Here is a 20,529-nt window from a genome sequence, read left to right on the forward strand (position 1 = left end):
AAAAAAACTAGCAAACCTTGAGAGTTAAATCTTTTAAATTTTCAGATAAACTTCTAAAGATTAAGATAAGGCTCCAAGAAGGAACACAAAAATCCATGCATTACACACAAAGATAAAGGCAAAAAGGGAAAAAAAAAATGCCATTGGCTTAGGAGTTGGGATGTCTGAGGTGAGACTTCCACATTCTGGACTGGCAATTTTTCTTGCGGTTTCTCACAACCCAGAAACGTTTTTTATTTTCTAGGGGAAGAAAGGGACAAATGATCATTTTGGGTTATTATTATTATTATTTAATTTTTGTTTATACATTAAAGATCAAACGTGCCCGCAAAATGCCATGATACAGCCGCACCTACAATAGCAACCCAACTGGTGTTATAAATAACCCCAAACAGCTTTGCGCGCGCCCCTTTCATCTCTGCGAAAATGCGTACCAGAGCCAATAAACAATCTAAAGGTCCTTTCTTTCCTCTCGTTTCCTTTCCATGAACCCTAATTAAACCCTCTCTTTCAATGATTACAGCTTGAGTTTTTTTTTTTTTATTGGTTTCCGCCTTCCTGTTTATATACTGCTATTGAGATTATATTTTCTGTTTGGTTGCTGTGAATTCGCAGCGAATGAAGAGAACTTAGGGAAGGAAATTACAATGGCTGCCGGGAAAGAAAGTCTGGCTGATTTTTCCAGGGAGTCAGTAGACAAAGTTGCAAGACGTGTCAATGGGCGTGGATCATCAGGGACAAAAGGAAATGGCAAACAAGTGGTTGTGGATGCAAGGATTACATGGAATGAATTGGATGGGGGAAAGTTCAAGGATTCTCTGAGGAACAACGATGACGAAACAGATGATATAGATTGGGAAGATGGGTCTTATTCGATTCTGGATTCTGTAAGCAATCATCATCTGGGTGATGATGGCACTACGGCGGTGACTGTTGAATTTAGTGAGTCTCTTGATTCTGCTAAGCGGAAGCCTGTTCGTCGAGCTACTTCTGAAGAAAAGGTGAAAATGCATTTCTTTTGATATCACGGGACATGGCATTCTTTGAATGAATAAAATGTTTGCATTTTTCCACCTGTCTCTAAAGCTCCCTTCATCTGCAGGAATTGGCAGAGCTTGTGCATAAGGTTCACTTGCTTTGTTTACTTGCTAGGGGCAGAATAATTGACAGTGCTTGTGATGATCCTCTTATTCAGGTTGGTTATTGTATCTTATATATGGAATTTTTTGTTACAAACAATCTCTTAGCTCAAATCGTATAAATAAATATTTGAACTTTCACACATGGAGAAAAGAAATTCTTCAACCAAAGTAACCTTTTTGGCTATTTCAAGTTCATCCTTGAGCAGAGTTTTCATGCACATCTATGAATCTAACCAACCAAAGAAACCTATGTACTATAAACATCTCTCCAATAGTTTAAATTAAAAAAATAAAATAGTTCAAATTCTTTCTTTTTCATGTTTCCTTATGCAAATGCAACTTAATTTCATGTTTCCTTATGAAATTAGTGTTCAGCAACTTGTAATTCAATGGTGAATGTTGATGCCATGAAGAGAGAATAGAAAGTACTTGCTACTCGCCCATTAGTTTAGCTCCTTCCTCCCTGAGGCCTGATACTGATGGAGCACAGGAGGTTACTCCCTCAATAAATCTGTTCTGCTTCAGGTCTTGATATTTGAGTAAAATAAGCTTCATAGCCTTCAGTGGAATAGGATATGCAACTGAGTCAATTAGATAAATATTATATTATTAATAATAACAAATAATAGTGATAAATAGCTTTAAAAATTATGGTGATTTTTCTTTTGAAAGGTGACAAAAGTGCAAGTCCTATGTTTCTTTAAAATATTCATGAAAATTATTTTTAATAGAAAAATAAAGAACCTTATAAGAATCTCAGAGAGTGGAATGGACATTAAAAATTCCTCAAATCCTATGTAAATTATGACCATCATAGCATTGTTAAGCATCATAATTACTGTAATCATAGTCAAAATTTAAGATAAAAGTTTGCAGCATCTGTATGCGTTTTGTTTCACTCTACTGCCGTTACATAATATCACAACTTGGTGATGGCATTTATGCGTATTCAGCCCCATATCATGACCAATAGATTTGTGAGATATCTGTAATTTGACTAAGTATCTTCATGGTATGTTTTTGTGCTCATGTTTGTTACTTTCCTGTTTCACTACTGCTGGCCCTTTCTTTAGATAGCAGAGTATTTTGGTATTTGCTAAATTTCCCACTCCCCCCACACCCCCACACCAACAACCCCCCCACCCCACCCCCCCCCCCCCCCTTTTTCTCACTCAAACACATTCTTTTGGTGCAATGGTTTTTCTTTCAAGCCTTATTATAGTGAAATAAGCAGAAAGAGATAAAAAAAAAAATTTTTTTCTTACATCTACAAAAATTTATTGATGATGGCAGGCCTCTTTACTCTCTCTCCTACCATCACACTTGTTGAAGACATCAGGGGTCCCAAAACTTAGTGCTAATGCTTTGTCTCCCCTTGTTAGTTGGGTATGTTATATTCTTGCAGAGGACCATATTTCTTGGGATGTAATTTCATTATGTATCAGTAGCTCTATTTTGTTTATTGAACTTGTGCAAAACTTGCAGTTTCATAATAACTTTCATGTTAGAAGCTGTGTCAGTGAGAAGAGATCATTTCAGAAAGCTTTGGCCTTTGCACTTGAAACTCGTGAAGGAAATCCAGAAGAGGTAGCATCCTGATATCTTATACAATCTGCTTCAACATTCTGGAATTTTCCCTGTACCGCGTTGGATGTGAAGTTATGTATTGTGAATACATGTTGCATATAAGAATTATTTTTTTTTTATCATTTTAATCTTCAGCTATTTATTCTGTTGGATTATTTTCAAAGAAAAAAAAATCCAGTCTTGGAGGTTTGTAACAAGAAGCTCAATTTAATCTGCCTTTTCTTCTGGCTTTTGAACACAAAATGAATTAAACAATATGGCTGATCCAAAATTATAGTATGAGGTTATATATAATGTGTGTGTGTTTATCCGTTAATGTGTGATGTCCATACATAAATCTGCTTGGATCAATTAATTTAATTAGCTTACTTTGATTCTTCACTTTATTTATGCTAAGTTACCTGTTTCAGATAGATAACTGCACATGGGCCATGATGCTTTGTCACTTCAATTAAATCTTAGTGGGAAAAAATGAAAATTTAGGAGAACAATTGAGACTTGATGCAGACCCTGGAAACAAACCTATGCTTGATGCATGCTGAAGTCCTAGTAACATAGATTAAAAAGCAATTGGCATTTGCTTGTGCAGATGCTGTAAGTATCTGGAAATAGACCACAATAACTAGAAAAAGGGAGGGAGGGGGGAGGGGGTGGAGGGGGGAGGGGGTGGTGCTGGTGCTGGTGGTTGTGGTTGGGGATAATATTAATAAAAAAAATGCAATCTACATAGGATGGTTGGGGATAATATTAATAAAAAAAAATGCAATCTATGTATCTCATTTAGAATTATTCAAGAAGTAGCTTGTTCCATTCCATTACATTTCTGAGTACCTTCAATTCCATTACATCCTACCAAATATTACCTAAAAGAAGAAGAGAATGAAGAAGAAAGTGTTGACGCGAAAATTACTAGTTTACTGAAGTACTCAAAATTTCATCCAGGAGGGGTTGAGTTAGGTTTCTATTAGGGGGAATTACAGATCCTAATTGATTGGGATATGGAGTATTCTAGAAAAGCAAAGAAGGCCAGCTGTACTACAATCTGTTAGAGTGATTCCCGGAAGGACATCTGCAGCAGCTGAAAAGAAAAACATAAATAGATAGTTGGGGAAGGCTAGACAAGTGTGAAAGAACTGAGTTGTATTTTCTTCCAGCTTGGGTAGCTTGGGGCAGTGAGTATACTGCTGGGGTGTGTGAGAGAGTCACGATTTCCTTCTTTGCTTTTCTAGAATACTCCATATCCCTATCAATAGCACAGTTGGCCTTCTTTGCTTTTCTAGAATACTCCATATCCCTATCACTAATAAGCTCTAATGTACAGATTTAGTTCTCAGAATACTCCATCTTCTATATTTGAACTCATAATTAATGTGACAACCTGCATGTGACAAACTTGGAGTCATGCAACTTGTGAAGACGCCAATGCTCTTTATCTAATGTTCATTATTCTTGGTTGTGATTGCAACTTGTTATGACATAATCCTTCTGGCTATGCTAGATTTCATATGTGTTGGGTTGATTTTAGTTAGTTTTCTCCATCCTTTGGTCCTCAGTGTTCATGCAATTGGATCCAACATGCATTTATTGTTCCTATAGTGATCCTACGCCTGTTTCTATACTTTTGTTATTCTCATCATATAACCATCTGATGCACTTTTCATCTATCATCAGAAAAAAATGCAGTTAAGATGTGTGGTTTCCAAGAGTGGATCAAAGACATATGAGTATATTAGTCAATATTCTTATGGGGAAAAAATCTTTCCTCTTTTTTTTTTTTTTTTTTTTTTGGTTGCAGATTACTGCATTGTTTGTGGCACTATTCAGAGCTTTGAAGTTTACCACCCGGTACAGTACTATAATAGTGCTAAGAATGGCATATTGTGATTGCTGGCATATAATGTCTTTTATCATTATCACTAGTTTTAATATGTTAAATTTCTGGGTTTGGGAATCAAACATTAGCCACTCAGATAAAAATCTAGGCTGTGAAAACTTTCTCTGAGATTTCAAAATTATTACTTCTTTAGTTGCTTCTGATACCATTACTTATCTGCCTGGGAAATTTCTTGTCTGGCCATTTCAGTGGAAAGTAATAGATGCTTGTACCCTTCATATCAGTACATGAAATTAATTCATTAAAGTACTTTATTGGCTTCATGATTCTACATCCAATTAACGGTGGAATACCTGTTACAGAATGTCATTTTTATAAGATAATTTTGTCAATTGTGATTATCTTATGGTAATTTTTTCCTATTGTGTACATGGAAGAAGTTTAAAAAATTGGAAAAAAAGAGGGGTTTATTAACAATATATTTTACTTTTAGCTAACGCTTGCTTATGCATTAACAGTAGATATCCTAGAGAAGAAAATAGAAGAAATAATAGAACAGAAGAGAGAGAGAGAGAGAGAGAGAGAGAGAGAGAAAGGGAGAGAAGGGAATTTTAGAGAGAAGATAGAGAATATTATTGATCAGAATTCAGAATGTCTAATACAGGTGTTTCATTTCCCTTTTATAACAGATTCTCCTCCAATTCCCTAATAACTGCTCTTTAACAACTACAGCTGTCACTGCTCATAGTTTCCCTCCCAATCAATTAACAACTACTCAATAGACCTAACAAACTTTCCCTCCACAATTCTAATTTGCTCTACTAGCCCAATTACATAAACCTTTCCTTATTTCTATATTTTCTCCTTCTCTATGTAACAATACCCTCTCCATTAGAGCATTCTTGACCCCAAGAATGCTGGAAGTCAGGAAATTAAGTTTTGGATAAATGTGGTATCTTCCCAAGTGGCATCCTTAGCTGGCACTTTGAACTAGAATTTCTTTCTTTCTTTCTGCCTTCCTTTCTTTTTCTTTTTCCTCTTCTAATATGATCATATTGGAGAATTGCAGCAGATGTCAACTGTCCCTGGTTGCCAATGAATGAAATCATAGGTAGTGAGAAAAGACTAGGTCTGAACTTTCATTTGAGAAAAGACACATGAAAGTATGAACTATTAATTGACAAAGAGCTAACTTTCTTTCTTTGTTTTCTCCAAATTTTCAATTTTTTTTCCTTTAAGATCACCATAACACTTCATGTCCAGCCATAAATGGAAGCCATCTCATACTTTTCCTTAACATTTTCAGCAAAAGGAAAAATGCTCTCTGCAGAATTCTTTTTATCAAATCTCATAACACTTTTGCAGTTTACTTTGTCATTGCAGCACAAATTTCCAATGCAATCATCCATCGACAAGGAATTTATTTTTTTCCTCTGTCTTCTCCAGATATCAAACTCATTCTCCTTGAGTATCATATGATTACATGATCTCAACTCAAATATGCTACCACCAAGATTCCAATACTTCTCTTCTTCATAAAATTCCATGTCTTCTCCTTTAATAAAAACATTCTCAGCAAGGGAAACAACGTTTTTGTTTCCAGAAATTTTGACAAGTCTAGGGCCAAGGAGCATACCTTTTAAGATTTCAATATTTTTATCAGCACTATTGATGCGTATGTCATCTTGAATCCCAAATGATTCCTCTTCAAGGCACCCATCTCTTATGGAAGAATTCAGGTTGAGGGTAGGATCTTGATCATTATTACCATCTGATTGACTATTGAAATGCTTAAGAGATCTTGAAATTTTCTCTTCAAAATTTTGTTCATCTTCATCCTTAGTCCAAGCATTAGTATTAATTGCTTCTGGGGTAGGACTAAACACTCCAAGTGTAATGCTTTGAATGCCTGATTCCATGACAGAACTAGAACTTCCGTGAAGATTCAGAGTTTCCTTAGGCATTGGTAAGGAATTCTCACTTGTCACTCCATTGGAATCAGAATTGATGATTTTTTTCCCCTTTTCACCAAAAAACCCTAACATCAGGATTTCCAATCTTCCCCCCTCATTTGAACTACTGCTCTCCTTATTCCTTTCCACCACATGAGTGATCATCATTTGTCACAAGTCCTCCAGAATGGCATTATTTGTTAAAGAAGTCTTGTTTAATTCCTCCTTCATCTCCTTCTTTAAATCATTTAGGTCCTAGGCATTCCTTTGAGTTGCTTCCTGCAAATTCCTCATTTGTTCCTCCAATTCTACAATCTGCACCATCTCTGGGCCTATCACAACAGATCTAGTCATGGCTGCAACCCCTAAGGAAAAATTACCCACTGATTTCTTGGATGCAAAGCTCTGATACCAATGTTAAGTAGTAGCCCTAACAGTAGATATCCCAGAGAAGAAAATAGAAGAAATAATAGAACAGAAGAGAGAGAGAGAGAGAGAGAGAAAGAGAGAGAGAGAGAGAGAAAGGGAGAGAAGGGAATTTTAGAGAGAAGATAGAGAATATTATTGATCAGAATTCAGAATGTCTAATGCAGGTGTTTCATCTCCCTTTTATAACAGATTCTCCTCCAAATCCCTAATAACTGCTCTTTAACAACTACAGCTGTCACTGCTTATAGTTTCCCTCCCAAACAATTAACAACTACTCAATAGACCTAACAAACTTTCCCTCCACAATTCTAATTTGCTCTAGTAGCCCAATTACATAAACATTTCCTTATTTCTATATTTTCTCCTTCTCTACGTAACAGGATATTTTTAGTGGTTTAAGATTTTGAAAGCCTCGTGATCATTTCAGATTTTTTTTAATGTATATTTAAATATAAATATTTAAGAAATGAAAGCAGCTAATTACTATTAATTTTCTGCGAGTCATGCAACATATTTTAAAGTATGTAACATAGTTCTCCAGACCTGAGGTTTTGCTTCTTTTTCTTCCCCACGGGAGTTAGGTTCTTCTCTTATTCTCTTTTTAGTTTATAGGTCATTGCGTGCCTGATTTACTGCATTATTTTTTATTAGATTTACCCATGTCTTGTAGAATCACATTGGTCTGCTCCTTTACTTTAGGTGGTAATTCAGGTTGGAGATTGTGTTTGTTCAGTCTGTATGTTTTGTGTTTGTAAGTCAAATTGATTTAAAATAATCATTGACTGATATATCTAAAGAGTCATTATGTTGTGTTTGGGTTAAATGGATTCATCTTATGCCATATTGAGGCTTCTCTTAGTAATTTTATATCATATTTGGTCATGTAATTGTATTGTATCCAACACTACCAACCCTTTTACATGCAAATATGACTGGCAGTAGGCTTCATAAATCTATTGTATTTCTTAAACCTTTTTGCCAAATCTGGCATTAGATGTCAACCTTGAGTGTAGAATGTTTTCATTCATGCTTCTTTGCTTTGCTTTTTTTTTTTTTAAAGATATTTAGTTATTAAGAATAGGTTGTGTCAGGAATTCTACTTTTCTGTTATTTTTCTTCTACAAGTTTTAAATTATTGTTCTGTGCCGGGTAGACTCATCAGCACAGTTTGTTTTATGTTGAGGTGGATATTTAAAAGCCTAAATGTTTTAAGGTATGCTTGTTTTTCAGGTTTGTGTCCATTCTAGATGTTGCCTCCATAAAACCCAATGCTGACAGATTTGAATCCTTAAGTCAAGATAATAGCAGAATGCACAGAGGGATATTCAATAATTCAACATTGATGGTAGATAGAACAAAAGAGGTTTTCATTTCTCCTGTTAAATCATTCTCATGCAATGAGAAAAACAATATGTGTGAAACTTCTTCAAAGCTTCCTTGTAAAAGTAAAGATAGCTACCCAAGGAGCAACAAAACTCATTCTAAAGATCCTCCTGATACAGTTGAAGTGGAAAATCAAACAACAGATTCATTTTTATGTGAGGCTCAAGATAAGGTCTCTGAATCATGTGTTAGCCCAAAATGCCAGGGTTCAAAGAGGAAGGGTGATCTTGATTTTGAAATGCAGATGCAAATGGCCATGTTCGCGACAGGAATTGCAAGTACTCAAAGTAGCATGAGATCAGATGTGAGAAGCTCAACTAGCGATTCATCAAATATTTCTTCTCCATTTAAAAGAATTAAAACAATCACGAGTGAAGAATCTCCCTCCCATGGAATCTCAACTGCAGTTGGATCACAAAAAACAGGATCTCCTCTGCATTGGGCAGAAATATACTGCAGCGGAGAGAATTTGACAGGAAAGTGGGTGCATGTAGATGCTGTAAATGCTATTGTAGATGGAGAAGAGAAGGTTGAAGCAGCAGCTGCTGCATGTAAAACATCTTTGAGATACGTGGTTGCTTTTGCTGGGCATGGTGCCAAAGATGTAACCCGCAGGTTTTACATCCTCTGATTTAACACTTGTTCTGTTGATTTGTAATTTTGATGCATCATCACATTTATGGTTTATATATATGATGTAGAACGTAAATAGAAAGCTAGAGTTTTGGAGAAATACTCTACAGTCAAAGGGCTTTAAGTTAAGTAGAACGAAGACAGAATACATGCATTGCAAGTTCAGTGAAGGCTGAACTGGTGATAGGGAAGGAATTAGTTTGGATGGAGTAATACTGTCCCAAATTAATCACTTTAAATATCTCGGATCAGTCCTTCAAGTAGATGGGGGATGTGAGGAGGATATTAGTCATAGGATTAAAGTCGGATGGTTGAAGTGGAGACGTGTCACGGGAATTTTATGTCATCGCAAGATTCACAATAAGATGAAAGGAAAATTTTACCGTACAGCCATACGACCGGCCATGTTATATGGTAATGAGTGTTGGGCACTGAAGGAACCGTATGTGTCTAAGATAAGAGTTGCGGAAATGAGAATGTTAATGTGGATGAGTGGCTATATTAGACTAGATAAAGTCCGTAATGAGAGTGTTAGAAAAAAGGTAAGAGTGGTACCAATTGAGGATAAGTTGAGAGAATGGAGATTTGAGATGGTTTGGTCATGTGAAGCTTAGACATACGGAGACTCCAGTTAGACAAGTAGAGCACATTAGGGTAGAGGATAAAAAGAAATGAAGGTTTAGACCTAAACTGACTCGGAGGAGAGTAGTGCAACATAACCTAGAAGCATTACACATATCCGAGGATTTAACCCAAAATCGTTTAGAGTGGAGAAAGAGAATCCATATAGCCGACCTAAATTTTTGGGATAAATGCTTAGTTGAATTGAGTTGAGTTGTATATATGATGTAGAACCAATAGAACAATTAAAGGGTAAATGAATAAAATTCTCAAAATTCTTATTAATTCTCAATTGTCAATAATAGTCATAATAAGTTCAACTAACATATCTAGATAATATAGGTACTTATAGTATGATAACTAGTCCTTCTAATGTCTAGATTAAGAATCTCAAAATAAGAAAATACTAAATCAAACCAACACTAATTAGGAATACTAAACCAATATTAACTAGGAAATTTTAAATTATAGAATTCCTAAATAATTAAAATACTACTTCCTAATTAAATTTCATAAATAATAGAAACCTAAACTTCCTAATTTTACAATAAAATTAAATCAAAATAATTTTTAAATTTAGTTTTCCTTGACTGCAACTACATCATTCTCCTTTTGCTGGAGAGAAAACTAGACCTCGAGTTTTGGAATGCAGAAGAATCAAGAACTTAATTTGGAGATCAATTAACTCTATTTTCTTCGTTGCTAGCAATAAGGTTGAAAAAACTGTGAACTTTCCTTCACATTTCCAAGATCATCTGAACAAATACAATAGTCAAAATTGCAATTGAAATGTTCTTCAATTTACTAGGAAGAAGAGAATTACATAAATTTTCAATTTCCATTGCATTCTCAATGGTGTTTTTTTTTTTTTTTTTACCCTCTAGGAAAGATTGCTCACACTTTTCTTGCTCATTCTCATCAACTTTTTTCTCAGAATGGGTTCCTCAAAATTTTCCAACTCAATTTTATCATCTTGGAAATCTCAACAATCAGAAATTTGGATTCTTCAACCTGCTCTTCTTGCTCTTCATTATGAAATTCTTGTCTTGCATCCTTTTGAGTTGTAAGTACATCTTCAAGAAGTATTGATAACTCTTACAGCTTTGCTTTCAGCCTATACAAAGTTTCTTCAAGGTGTTGCTCACCTTTTTCTTGAGATTTTTCTTGAAATTGAATATTTGAGCAAGCATCATAAGCCAAATAGTTACAACTTATTTATAGCTGAATAAAAGAAGTCTTCCAGTATGCTTGTTGAAACACATTCTCTCTCCCTAACTCATAAAAGAAGTTTGATGGTTCAAAATTCATATAATAAGTCAAAATAAGTCGGGAGGACAGTATTCAACATCAGCATATGAATCCCTCAAATAATATATCTCATCTATTTATACCTTGTAAGAATCGATTTCAGCTTGTAATCTTTGAATTTCAGCCCACATAGAATCTACTTGTTAAGGAAAAGATGTAATCTTCAATGCCACAAGGAATAGAGGTAGCACCAGATTATTTTTCTGCAAATTCCAGCACTATGGGAAACAAAATCTGCTGCTGCATGCAAATTCCAGTGTTGTGGGGAGAAAATCTTGTAGTGCTTGCTGAATTTGTTCTTCTATCTCTCGTTCATGCAAAAGTTTTCTTTTTCCTTTTTCCTTGTTAGAAAATGGCTACCCGATTTAAGATTCAGGTTAAGTTGGCTGCAGGGTCATCTTAATGTGGTGATTGTGTCCCATTAGGATAGCTTTTCAGTTGTCTTTTAATTGCAAAGTGACTTCATTAGAAAAGTTGTTACCTTGCAAATTGCATTAACTCTTGGCTATAAAATCATGTTATTGGACTTCAAGAAATCAACAAAACGTAGCCAGTTGAATGTGTTTGGTGGGAAAAACTGCCACATGGTCTTGAGACATTAAGAAATCATGGTCGAACCTGCTTTGATACAAAATTGATATAGAACCAATCCAACAATCAAAGGGAAATGGATAAAATTCTTATTAATTCTCAATTGTCAGTAATAATCATGATAACTTCTACTAAATACCTAAATGACATAGGTATTATGGTACAATAACTAGTCTTACTAGTACTAGGATTGGAACTCCAAAATAAGAAAATAATAAACCAACATTAATTAGGAATACCAAAGCATCACTAAGAAATTCTAAAAAATAGAATTTCTAAATAATTAAAATACTATTTCCTAATTAAATTTCATAAATAATAGAAACCTAAACTTCCTAATTTTATAATGAAAAATTAAATCATTTTCCTAGACTGTGAGTGCATCAATATATATAAGCCTCCTATAGAAAGAGCATTTGTGTTTTTTTTGTTTGGTGGTTAATAAGTTTCTTTGATTGGTAATATTTGAGCATGAGACCTACTGCAACCTTCACCTTATCCTTTCTTTGTCACTTGGGCTAAAGTTTCTAAGGGCATCCATTTTCTAATTTCTGTAGATATGCTGATATATATGCTTTTTGATCTAGTTTAATGAAATAGTGCAATTGGAATCTTCTAGTTTTCATGTTTCTTTTGATGCATGATTCCCTGACCTTGGGAAAATGACAGAAATGCTTTTTTTTTCCCCTTTTTCTCTCCCTCACCCCATTCGAAGGCCTTTTTTTAAGAAAAGGAAAACTGCACTTGCATACTTCTTACATGCCGTTCATAAATAGTATTCTTTTGTTACAATAGTGTAGTGATGTGTTGAAAATGATTAGTTTGTATCAATGCCTATATATTATTACTATTTCACTAATGCAGGTACTGTATGAAGTGGTACAAGATAGCACCACAACGAATTAACTCTGTTTGGTGGGATGCAGTGTTGGCCCCATTGAGGGAGTTAGAGTCTGGAGCAACTGAAGGTACAATCCATTTGAAAAGCCACCACATTGATGCCTCAAATAAACATGAAAAATATAAAAGCATCAAGTGTCTGATTATCCCACATGGGACAGTTTTCTAACCCATTTTATGTCTGGAAATCAACCTCAGAAGGGCCTGAAGTAGCTGAGAAGGAGAAAATTGATATAGAATCTTCTGAGAGGAATTCTTCTGTTGCTACTAGAAACTCTCTTGAGGATGTGGAATTGGAAACTAGGGCACTAACTGAGCCTCTGCCCACTAATCAGCAGGTACAGTGACCAATGTGGAGATAAACACAATCTCTAAGTTGCTTTGCAAATTTTTTAGAACTCCTCTTTTTTTTTTGGCAGGCCTATAAAAGTCATCAGCTTTATGCTATTGAAAGATGGCTTGCAAAGTGTCAGATACTTCATCCCAGAGGTCCCATTCTGGGTTTTTGTTCTGGACATCCAGTTTACCCTCGTGCTTGTGTGCAAACACTCAAAACAAAAGAAAGATGGTTGCGTGAAGGGCTGCAGGTTAAATCCAGCGAGCTTCCAGCAAAGGTTCAGTCTGGATAATATTGCATTTGTGGTTTAGATTTTTTCTTTTACTATTTTTTTTTTTTTTGAAATAATTTATTGTTTTTACTGGTTAGTTGAGTTCTCTGTTGTATTTAATTTATAGAAATAGCTTATTTCCTAAAGGTGTTGAAACAATCTGGAAAGCTTAAGAAAGTAAAACTTTCAGAAGATGATGATTATGATGATGCTGATTCTAGAGGCACTATTGAACTTTATGGGAAGTGGCAACTAGAACCCTTGCAGCTGCCACATGCTGTAAATGGGATTGTGCCAAAGGTGAATTTCCTTTATCTTTCCATATTTCCCATTATGTTCCTCTAAGATGCATTCCATACTTGCATTATCATATTGCTGAGATAAGACTGTTAATTGTGAACCATGTTTCTTTTATCTTCTGCACTTTTTTTCATTTTTATTTTTTAAAATTATTTTCCTGTACCCCAAGTAGTCAATTTATTTTCTGTCGTCTTTTTCCCCAAAATTAGCACGTTTATGCTTAAGTACTTTGATCTATATTTGATTGACAAAGGAATTTTTATAGAATACAACACTTTTCTTCCCAAAATATAATTTGCTCGAATAGCACCACGAGATCAATAAAATTTTCACTAATAATTAGATTGCTTGATTTGATAAGGTATTATGGAACTCATGTAACCATGGATACATTAGAAATTAAAAAAAAAAAAAAAAATCATTGAAGCTTAGTTGTATAAAATTATTTGACTGCTTTAGCCACATTTATGTTGCATGTAGATTTTTATTATGGTTTTGGTGTAAAAGAGTTGTGTGCGGAGGGTAGAGGTACATGCAATCTGTCTAACGGCTTGCCCATATTTTGTTATTTTGATTACTTTTATTAGGATATGCAGTGATATTACTTGTAAATGTGGTACACCTTTTTGGAGCCATTTGAAAATACACAGTGCATTTCAAATTAAGTTTATTTAACAAATGTGATTTAGTTTCATTTGGTTTTGTGTTTATTTAATTTAAGTGGAACTCTATTATCACTGGCTGATCTAATTTAAGTGCAACTGTATCATCACTGGCTGATCAATCTGATTTGGACTTCAGGATGAGCGTGGTCAAGTTGAAGTGTGGTCTGAGAAATGCCTGCCACCTGGGACAGTGCACTTGCGACTTCCAAGGGTATTTCGTGTTGCCAAGAGACTGGAAATTGACTATGCACCTGCCATGGTTGGTTTTGAATTCAAAAATGGTCGATCTGTTCCTGTCTTTGAGGGAATTGTGGTGTGTGCTGAGTTCAAGGATGCCATATTAGAGGTAAATGTAATTCTTCTTGTGGATGATTTGGCATTTTGGACTTGAGAAGCATCAAATTGAATCAGCCTGTCGCACCAATGGATTCTTTTTCGGTTTATCCATTTGTGACTTCAGAACTTTCTAATGTGTATTTCTGTATCAAATTTGATGAGGAAATTGAGAAATAAGTCAAATGGTGTGAACATAATCAATGGTTGCTTTTCTATTTCTATGATGTTAATATCTTTTTTTCATAGTATGTACCGCTTTGGTTTCTATAGCTATTTTTGATGATCCTGATTTCTTCCAACCAGTGAGAGGATGCATTTGTTTCTATCTGTAATTGGTATCAAGTCCAGCACAATGTGGTTCAAACTGAAAATTTGTTGTCTACTTGTTTTCCAGGCTTATGCTGAAGAAGAAGAAAGAAGAGAAACTGAAGAAAAGAAAATACACGAAGCACAAGCTATTTCTAGGTGGTATCAACTTCTTTCGTCCATCATAACTCGACAAAGGTTAAAAAACTGTTATGGGAACAGTTCGTTACAAATGTCAGGCAACAACAAAGATACAAATTACAAATCAGATGTACATGACAGTAGTCAACCTCATAAGCATACCAGGGGATGCCAGAAAGAAGACAAGCAGAATCCTGAATCAGGAGCTCCTCCAGTAGTTCAAACAGAAGATCATGAGCATGTATTTTTGGCAGAAGATCAGAGTTTTGATGAGGAGAGTTCAGTGAGGACGAAGCGGTGTCATTGTGGATTTTCAGTCCAAGTGGAGGAGTTATAGCACTACTAATGCAAGATCTATCACATGATGGTTCCTGAACAAACCAGTTTCCAGATCAAATCTTTCAATTTTGTCAGGAAGTGAATCCCATTGTATTCTTCAATCTGGTCGTGTAATATTCTGTAGCTCACTGCTCTGATTTACTTCCTTTTTGGTCTATGTATAATTTGCGCTATTAGTCATGCCTGAATATTTTCCGAGATGAGAAAATGTGATGGCTATATGTCATTTTCCAGGAAAATACCGATGCACTGTATCTCATATCGTGAACTGGGTTCGTGCTGCCCGTTTAAGGGGAAGTCTGCAATTATTTGTTCAACTTGTAGATGTATAATTATTCTCTAAACTTTCAAGGCTAAGGTTTTCAGAAATGGTGGATGCTAATTTTGATTGTAAAGAGCAATTATTACCAACGGAGATCTTTAGAATCTTCACTGTTACTAAATCCATATATTGAGACAAAACCCTGTTGTAGTCTTTAAGATCGGTAGTATAGTAAAGCGATGATAACAATAGGATATAGCTTTATCATTTCTTGTATTTTTGAATTTAAAAGACTTCCCCCCTCCTTATTTTCAACGTTTGAAATCGAAAGTCGAAACCCATGATAAGGCCATTACAAAACATTTTGGCGCCAAGAAAGGTTTGAAACTCAGTTACCCTCACACGGCTTTCTTTTGGAATTTTGCTGAAAAGTTTTCTATCAACTTAGGACCTATTTAGCAGAGGAATTATTAGATGCACCCGGTGTACATAAATCTTCTCTCACAATCATGTGGGACCTACTTTCTATATAATAGGAATGACCCACTTTCTGTGAGAGAGGAAGCACTATTTTTTAGTGCATCGGGTACACCTAATAATTAGCCCTATTTAGTATTGATATTGAAATTGCTATTAAGAAAATTATTTTTTTAAATATATTAATTAAAAAATATTAAAAAATAATTAAAAATTAAATTTGATCAATTTTAATTAAAAAATATTAAAATAATAAAATTATTTTTTTAAATTATTTTTTTTATAATATTTAAAATAATATTTTTATTTAAAAAAAATAATTTTAAAACAAATAAGATTTTAATGTTACAGAAAGTTTTATACCATGAACTTTGGCTCAATGATAGTAGAATCCTCCCTAGTCCTAGAAGTGAGGTGTGATTGTACTTGCTGACTCTGTAATTGAAAAATCACGGCCACAATCAAAGCAGTTCTAGAATTTATTTTAAATGGATTTTATTGTTTAGTGTAATTCAACTTAAAATAATAAATTTAATTGAATTTCACATTATTTATATTTAATATAATTTAGAATTAAAATTTATTTATACTTATTTCCTTCACTACTCTCCAGAGTAAAATTAAAAGAATTATAATTTTCTATATAATTTTAAAAAATTTATACCTAATAAATTTATAACAATTAACGAGCATATAATATAGTGTATTAATTATGTTAATGATATTAATGTACCATTGCATTGATATATGATTGTGATATGCAAAGGTACAATGATTAATATTAATTAGAATTGATATATGATTAAACAAAAAATAGTGAGTAAGAAATTTTTTAATAAGAATATTTTAGCCCAATAAATGTTTATAAAATTTATTTCAAATTCCATTACTTTTAATTATAATCAATTCCTAAAATTAAAATTTATATATTTTTTTTAAATCAAATACAATTCAATTAAATTCTATATAATTTTGTGTTTTGAAAATGAAACAAAGTAAAAACAAACGGGAAACCATTGTTGCTGTCAGATTCAGATTATTATCTACAAACTAAACTAAGAGTTTGCCTCAATTCAACAACAACAACAACTAGATTCATCCAATTCTACACGCAATCACATGCCATGCACACACAACACACTAAATTCTACAAGAGAAAGGTCAGTCCAGCAACTAGTTTTTTTTTTTTTTTTTTTGTCAAAGCAACTACTACTCTCTACTGTAAGGAGGTGGCCTAGTATTGAACACTGACTTCGGTCACAGAAGCAGGCCTTACCTTTGGAGGCCTACCCCTTGGCCTGCCAGTCCCTGTTGCCATTGCCACTATTGTGGTAGTGGCTGTCCCATTCACTTCCTCCATGGACTGTGCCATCTTGCGTGGTCTCCCTCTTGGCTTTTCACTTCCAGTAGTGGCAGGCTTTGGCTTCACTGGCTTAGGAGGTGCATTTGGGTCCTTTGGTGGACGGCCTCTGGGTCTGGCAGGGGACACAACAATTCCTGGTGGCAATGGAACCTTAGACTTCGGAGGCCTACCTCGGCCACGCCTTGGAGGCGCATTGGGATCTGCTTTCATATAGTTGTTTTTCCAAAAGATTAGCTCTCCAGTAGCCTTCATTCTGTTGAGGTGGTGAGAGAGAAGAGTCGAATGGGCTGCTGGCAAGTCCCTATATTTTGATTCAATGTACTTTGATATTGATGTCTTGTTGGAGCCATTCTTCTCATCCAGGGCCGCAATTGCTGCCAAAATCATCTGCATATAACACCATAATTCATAACAGAATTACAATACAAGTACCCATTTTGGACCATAAAGCTCTTTTTTTTTCTCTCTTTAAGAAACACTTGCTATGAGATTTTTGCATTCAAAAGTTTTTTGTTTGGATTTTTCAAACATCGTATAGACTAAATAAGCCAAAAAAATTTCCATCTTATGCTGAAATTTAATTAATAACAGTAAGCATTAACGTCGAAGCTTTTTTGTTGTTAAAATACAACACAGATATTGAATACTGCCGGGTGAAAAATCTTCATGGATTGAAACATAGCCATAATGAAGAACATGTAAAATGAAAATGGGTTCTCTCATATTCCACAAAAACCATATTTTCCTCTCTTTTTTCTCTTAAAAAAAAAAAAAGCAACAGAGACTTAAAGCTTCAATAGCCATGAAAATGACCTCAATAACACCATAACTCAGACGGGAAAAAAAAAAGTGAAAAATCAATTAAAGATTTTATTTTGATTTAAGTGTATAACAAACTGTGGGCGATAGACTAAAAGGGAAATGGGTTCCAAAAAAAAAAAAGGTTTGAAAACAACAAAATTTAATCAGATAGAAAAGAAAAAAAAAATCATCCTTTTTCTTCTGAAACAGCTACAAAATAAAGAAGGTTTCTGCGAGTAATGTAATGGTATGTACCTCAGGGTAAGGAAGGAGTGATGGAATATTATTACCCTCTTCAGCTGCCATAGATTTGCAAGGAGAGAGAGAGAGAGAGAGAGAGAGAGAGAGAGAGAGTTCTTCAAAGTACAAATCAACTCTTAGACAATCTCTGAAAGCAACCGATTATAGAACTGTTGTTGATCATCTATTGATTTGGGCAACAGCGTCTTCGTTCTTAAAATGGCAATAAAATTGGACGGCTACTAACTTTCTAGTCGTTGATGATCCGACGGTTTAGGTTCTATCCACATTATTGCATCTTAGATCGATGACGTGGCATTTCCTACGCTATACATTTTAAAATCATTTCTTCAAATTACAAGTTTAACCCTCCTCCCTCGTGTTATGAGAATCTCAGCTTTGCCCCTCTTTATTACAGCTATAAAAACATAGAGAGAGATTTTAATTACGCTTTCTAATATTTATCATTTTTCTTTTTACAATTAAATTATAATATGCTTTTAATTATTAAATTAATTATATTTATTACTTTTATTTGCTAAGATAGTATCAAATTTTCTTAATATTTAAAATATTCGTGATAAAATTTTTATTATACAAATTAAAAATATCTAATAACAATTCTCATAAAAAAATTTTCATAATTGAGTTGATCATGTTTTATTTTCAATTTCATTTTTCTTTAAGAGAAGTTATTTTATTTGCAAATAAGAATTTATTTCTGTTTTGGTTTATTTATTTTTAAATGAAAAAAAAAATAAAAATGCCATTTATAATGAGATGGGATAATATAAAAAAATTGCCAACCTAGTGGCTCAACGGATTTTTATCTTGAAATAAAAATATCTCAGATTAAAAAGAAAGCCCAAGTGGGACAAAAGATAATATCACGAGAGGAAGAGTATCAACTCCAGCACAACAGAAGTAGATTAGAGCGTAAGCAAGCAATTAATAATACAAACAGGTAATCTCAATTTCAAAAATATGAAAATTATTAATAATAAATCTTTTAAATATTAATCTCTAAACGACATTTAAAGGCAATTATTATGTATAATTGATCCTTGACTTTTGTTTAACGATTTCAACAATATATAGCTTATACTTTTTTTTTCATTTTAATAAATAGACTATCTATGAAAATTATTATATTAAAATTTAAATTTAATTAATATTTTTAAAATTTTAAATGATCTTAATTCAATTAAAATTTATTATCAATTATCTGAATTCGTCATAAATTTTAATTATTATTATTATTTAAAAAATATTTAAATTTAATTATTTTATATATTTTAATTAATAATTTATATAAAAATATTTTTTATTAATAATTTATACTTTAAAATTTTAATACTTTCATAAATATTTAAACTCTATTTTATTTAAAAATTATAAAACTTATAAATATTATAGTAAAAAAATCATATATTTAATTAAATATTTATTAAATAAATATATTCGGATAACATACGCCCAATACTCAAAACTCAAACCTATTACTAATATTTAAAAAAAAAAACTTAATACAACCTCAATTATATATTACTCAAATTTATTTATTGAGATCCGATCGGGTCAATTATCCACAAATATTTAACTCGTTATTATTCCTAATTTCATCAGTACTATGTTTTCACCACTCAAAGGAATGAGACTCCACCCAAGTCTATTTAGCCCATTTTCAAATAATATATTTCCTCCATCTTTTTATGATTTTTTTTTTATTTGTCTCAAATTGTAGGTTATTTATTTAAATAGTAATTTATTTATTACTCACTAATACATTTTTATTTAATATGCATTGAAAATATAAAATTTATTAATTTCAAAAACAATTTGATAACATGAATCATTTAATTTTTTTACCAAAACAATATAAGTAGAAGATGTATTAGATAAAGACTAAGTAAAATTTATTGTTTTAACTATATAATTATATTTTCTTAATTCATGTGAAAATAATTAGTTTATTATTTTGAGGGACATAATTTTTTTGATAAAAATGAAAAAAATTTCATTAATTAAAAATATAGTATAAAAAGAAAAGTATACATCAATATGTTATATTTTTATATAAATGAAACTAACTAATCATACAAAAAATAATATAAATGATTTGGAAGATTTTAATAGTATTAATAGAGTATATAAATTGATTAATAAGTGGACTGTGCGCTTTACCCTTCGACTATATAATTTTTTTTCATTCACATCCAATAATATCAAAATTTATATATTATACTGAAAGAATGATTTATACCTCATATAGCATTCTTATTGAAAAAAATAAAATATTTCAACAATAAAA

At 33.0% G+C, this 20,529-nt stretch overlaps 2 protein-coding genes across 3 annotated transcripts; one reads left to right on the plus strand and one right to left on the minus strand.

The window, feature by feature from the left end:
- The first annotated feature begins 297 nt into the window (after positions 1-297).
- LOC110647326 (DNA repair protein RAD4) lies at positions 298-15,444 on the plus strand. Of its 2 annotated transcripts, none has more exons than XM_058153309.1 (13): positions 298-457; positions 616-1,001; positions 1,103-1,195; positions 2,436-2,528; positions 2,628-2,729; positions 4,525-4,574; positions 8,175-8,942; positions 12,345-12,448; positions 12,573-12,718; positions 12,800-12,994; positions 13,136-13,288; positions 14,090-14,299; positions 14,684-15,444. In XM_058153309.1, the coding sequence occupies exons 1-13, from the start codon at positions 427-429 to the stop codon at positions 15,071-15,073; spliced, it is 2,721 nt and encodes a 906-aa protein (XP_058009292.1). In that variant the 5' UTR covers positions 298-426; the 3' UTR covers positions 15,074-15,444. The 2 variants fall into 2 exon arrangements, with proteins under 2 accessions (XP_058009292.1, XP_058009293.1); XM_058153310.1 differs by having other exon boundaries at positions 12,579-12,718.
- Positions 15,445-16,810: 1,366 nt separating this feature from the next.
- LOC110671403 (HMG-Y-related protein B) lies at positions 16,811-18,458 on the minus strand. Its single transcript, XM_021833863.2, has 2 exons — positions 18,234-18,458; positions 16,811-17,564 (listed from the first exon to the last, which is right to left on the minus strand). Exons 1-2 carry the CDS (start codon positions 18,282-18,284, stop codon positions 17,049-17,051), a joined length of 567 nt encoding a protein of 188 aa, XP_021689555.2. The 5' UTR covers positions 18,285-18,458; the 3' UTR covers positions 16,811-17,048.
- Between the last annotated feature and the right edge of the window lie 2,071 nt (positions 18,459-20,529).

The sequence above is a fragment of the Hevea brasiliensis genome, chromosome 9, assembly GCF_030052815.1.
Source record: "Hevea brasiliensis isolate MT/VB/25A 57/8 chromosome 9, ASM3005281v1, whole genome shotgun sequence".
NCBI lineage: Eukaryota > Viridiplantae > Streptophyta > Magnoliopsida > Malpighiales > Euphorbiaceae > Hevea > Hevea brasiliensis.